The 3798-nt window shown below is 60.8% G+C and overlaps 1 protein-coding gene across 1 annotated transcript; it reads right to left on the reverse strand.

Moving 5' to 3' along the window:
• Positions 1–2035: 2035 nt before the first annotated feature.
• LOC111145453 (transmembrane protein 270) lies at positions 2036–3798 on the reverse strand. Its single transcript, XM_022500349.1, has 3 exons — positions 3727–3798; positions 2423–2839; positions 2036–2329 (listed from the first exon to the last, which is right to left on the reverse strand). The coding sequence occupies exons 1-3, from the start codon at positions 3796–3798 to the stop codon at positions 2036–2038; spliced, it is 783 nt and encodes a 260-aa protein (XP_022356057.1).

Genomic DNA, 3798 nt, shown 5'->3' on the forward strand with positions numbered 1-3798 from the left:
CCCACCTGCACCCGCCCCTGCCCGAGCCCGCATGCGGTTCCTGGGGGTCCACCCCCTCTGGTGCTTCAGAGCTCCCTCGCAGGGAGAGAGCAGAACTGGGAGCCAACCTCGACGCAGCCACTAGGAAGCACAAGACATCCACGCGGACTGACTTGGACATGGGCCGGTGGCATGTCATCGAAGGCAAAAAGGCCTTTGGCCTGTTGATGTGCGTAGGAGGACGGGTCTCGGTCGGAGACCGGGCTGCAGGTGTGACGGGGCGGCCTGGCCTCGGGCTCGCAGGTATGCCAAGCACCGTGGCTGGAAGGGTCCACAGCACACAGACCACCCCGTTTCTCTCGAGTTTCCAACTGGAGAGGAAGGGAACGCGTTTACCTTAACATGTCTGTGTTGTGGGTAATGTTTTAAAAAGTTAGTAAAAGGAAAAATACTAGTGTCATACACACAGTCTCGCCTCTAGCCCCACTGCCCAGGGCCGTGCCAGCCTCCCTGCTGGTCCTAGCCTCCAGCCCCTCCCCCAGACCCATCCTTGCTCCTGTCATTCCCCCCTCCCCGCCCTCCAGGGGGTGTAAGCCGTCCCCTTCCTGTCCCCCTTTGGCCCTTAAGGCCCCTCTCCACCTACCCCCTTCCTCACTCCCGGGCATCCCAGGCCCAAGCAGGCCACAGTCCCATCACACCCGATTGGGCCCAGGCAGCCCCACTCCCCGCCATCCCCAGCCTCAGTAGCAGGCCAGCTCCACACGCCTCAGCGCACGGCTTTCCCTACAAGTTGGGAGTATGTTCTGGAATCCCAGTCGGGTTTACTCCAGCACCTTCCCAGCGCATGCTCTGCCGTGTGGGCCAGAGGGGAGCCCTTCAGACGTCTCCCCCCAGGAGCAGGCTGGGTGTGCTCCTCAGACTCGGAGGAAGGGCCCAGAAGTTCACCCCACACCTACCCGGGGCCATCTACGGGTCCATATGGGAGGCAGAGCAGGAATCTGGCCCAAATTTCCCCAGGAAACAGAATCCAGAAGGCAAATATGGGGCAGAACTCTCTGGAACATCTTCCCACAATCACAGCACCCTCGGGCTTGGGAGTGAATGGAAGGTGATTGCTAACCCCCACGAAACCATCCCTCCCCCTCCTCTCATGGTATTACTGGGCTCAGGGCCAGGGGGAGACTGACCCACTGCACCTGAGCTTGCTTGGCTCCCCCAGCTGAGATTTTGGATGTTTCCCTCTCCCTGGGGAAGAAGGATGGATGGGTCTATGGATGGATTTATGGGGGAGCGGTGGATGGATGGTAGGGGTGTGTAAACAAGCTGAGAAATGAATGGATGGGTGGGTGGATGGAGGGATGGATGGTCAGAGGGATGGGTGGGGAGATGGTTGGATGGATGGATGGATGGATGGATGGATGGATGGATGGATGGGCAGATGGTTGGATGGATGGTTGGTTGGATGGATGGATGGATGGGTAGCTGAGTCGTAAAGTGAGTGGCTAAGAGTGTAATTGAATGGATGGACTAGTTGCAGACTAGCTGAGGAGTTCCTACATCTCAAAGAACTTTCTAAATCTCTGAAACGTGAGGCCTTAGCACCCCCCAGAGGCCAGAGTCTCTAACGACCCATCTCCCTTAGAGCCCTGGGCACCAACTGTCCTAAGAATCAGGGGCGCAGACCTAGCAAAAGTTAGGGGTTCTGGGAAACCAGAAACCTAGGGTCCAGTGCTGGCCCCTCCCCTGACTTGGTCTGGGGAACTGGGGAATGGTTCAACCTTCCGAGGCTTAGTTTTCTCATCTGGAAAATGGAGCTACTCAAACCTGACCCCTGTGATGCTATGAGATTTAAACAAAATTATGCATGTAAAGCATCTGAGAGGGTTATCTGGCACAGGTCAGGGGCCCGTGGAATGTGATTTCCTTCCCACAGGCAGCCCTAGGGCATGCATGCACGCACACACACGCACACTCGCACACACACACCAGTAGGGAGGAGGGACACAGAGCAAGACCCCAAGCCAGATCAGATCCAGAAAGGCAGATGGGAACACACTTATTCTGTAGGAGTCCCATGCTCTGGCAGGGCTGGTCCAGCCTTGGGGCCCAGAGGCTCGGGGAGCAGGGACGCGGATGAGGGTCTTGAGCCCTGCGGCGGCTCAGCCTCCTGGGCCTGGGCCAGCTGGACGGTGTGCTCGAAGACGGCTTGCAGCAGGTGGGAGGCAAGGCAGGTGGTCCAGGTGACCAGATAGGCCAGATGCCAGGCGAGGGCTGCTGTGGTCTCCACCCACCAGTACAGACGTCTCAGCAGCACCGGGAGCTCCGGCGCCACGCAGTTGTCCAGCAGCGCCTGGAGGATGGACGAGCGGATGGGCAGGTGGCCAGGCCCGGGACCCCCCCAGGTCTGCCATCTCTCGGCCCGGCCCACGCCCGGCCTGCCCACCTTGCTGAGCAGCCCGCGCGGGCTGCAACGACGCGCCCTCCGGCATAGCCTCCAGGTCAGCAGCGACAGCAGCAAGCCCACCGACATCAGACCGCGCCGGCAGGACAGAAGCAGGTCCATGCAGGTGGCCGCAGACAGGCCCAGCCGCTTCGGCGCCAGGCCCAAGGCCCGGGCACAGCGCCGTACGCCCGCCCACGCCAGCCGGGGTGCCCGCAGCCCCAGCCACACGGGGACCCACAGCAGTCCCAGCCCCTCCTGCAGCACCAGGCACAGGGGGCTGGCGTCGAGCCCAGGGGCCGGAAAGGTCTGGCGGCCGCGGGACCCCCAAGCCTCCTGGGCCAGCCCCGACAGCCAGTGGTTGAAGAAGAGAATCTTGAGAAGCAGGAGATTGTACAGGTGGACCCGGTTCTGGACCAGCTTCGGAAGGAGGGAGAGCCAACTGTGGTCACACACGTGGGGGAGGGGCCCTACATTCCCCCCTACCCCCCCACCCCCACCCCCTGCCGGCTGGGCCTCCTTCTCTCCGGGCCTCAATTTCCCCCACAAGAAGGATCGTTCTCTGCCCACTTCTAAGGACTCCGTTCTCGGGAAGTGGTTTTAGAAAGTATTTTCAGTTATCGTTGTTTCCTTTCCCCCGGATTTAAGTGAGTGTTTGTAATATTCTAGAAGGAAGGAAGTGGGTTTATTATTATTATTAGAGAAGGCAGGACCATCCACCCCTCTCAGCCCTCTGATCCTGCGGGATTTGAATCCTGGGCAGGTTTTTTTTCTCCCAAACACCTGGGCTCTCCTGTCCACCGGTTGCCTGCTGGTATCACGATGGCAGCTGGGGGCAAAGGGCAGTGCCCCCAGGTAGGGTAGAGAGATGGGAGGCATGGGGGCAGTGACCCGAGGGCCTGGGGGACCTATGAAGACAGAGGGACCCGGCTTCTGTCCTGGATGTCCTGTCTCCCATCCACGGGGAGAAAAGAGTGAGCTTGGGTAGGGAAAGAGTCTGTAAGCGGGAAAGCTCCACCTGAGTCCTGGGGCTGAACAGCCCCTCCTCAGAGCCCCACATCCCCCTCTCTGGACCCCATGCTCCCTTGTCCAGAGGACCACCAGGAGCCCTAGGGAGCGGTGTGGAGACAGCCACCTGGGGTTGGCTGCACACCCCACCATGGGCACCGTGGCTTGGGGCTGGGGTTTCTGAGGCAGGCAGTCACCTAGTGCCACCGGATGGGACAGGTCCACGCGGTCCAACAGCTCTGAGGTGGCTGTGAGGGCTGGGAGGAACCCCACCCCAGTGCCCCCCGTGCCACACTCACCAGCACCAACAGCTTCACCAGCAGCAGCAGAATCCCCAGGAGGCTGGATCTGGCGGGCGGGACGGCCTCCAT

This window comes from Enhydra lutris, unplaced genomic scaffold (assembly GCF_002288905.1).
Source record: "Enhydra lutris kenyoni isolate GAN:26980312 unplaced genomic scaffold, ASM228890v2 scaffoldscaffold13, whole genome shotgun sequence".
NCBI classification, from domain to species: domain Eukaryota; kingdom Metazoa; phylum Chordata; class Mammalia; order Carnivora; family Mustelidae; genus Enhydra; species Enhydra lutris.

Excerpts from the sequence above, each read along its gene's own strand:
- LOC111145453 (XM_022500349.1), bottom strand. The coding sequence starts at position 3,798 with ATGGAGGCCGTCCCGCCCGCCAGATCCAGCCTCCTGGGGATTCTGCTG. Across the intron at positions 2,840-3,726 it reads TGGTGAAGCTGTTGGTGCTG|CTGGTCCAGAACCGGGTCCA; the intron begins GTGAGTGTGGCA and ends CTCCTTCCGAAG. Across the intron at positions 2,330-2,422 it reads CGCGCGGGCTGCTCAGCAAG|GCGCTGCTGGACAACTGCGT; the intron begins GTGGGCAGGCCG and ends TCCATCCTCCAG.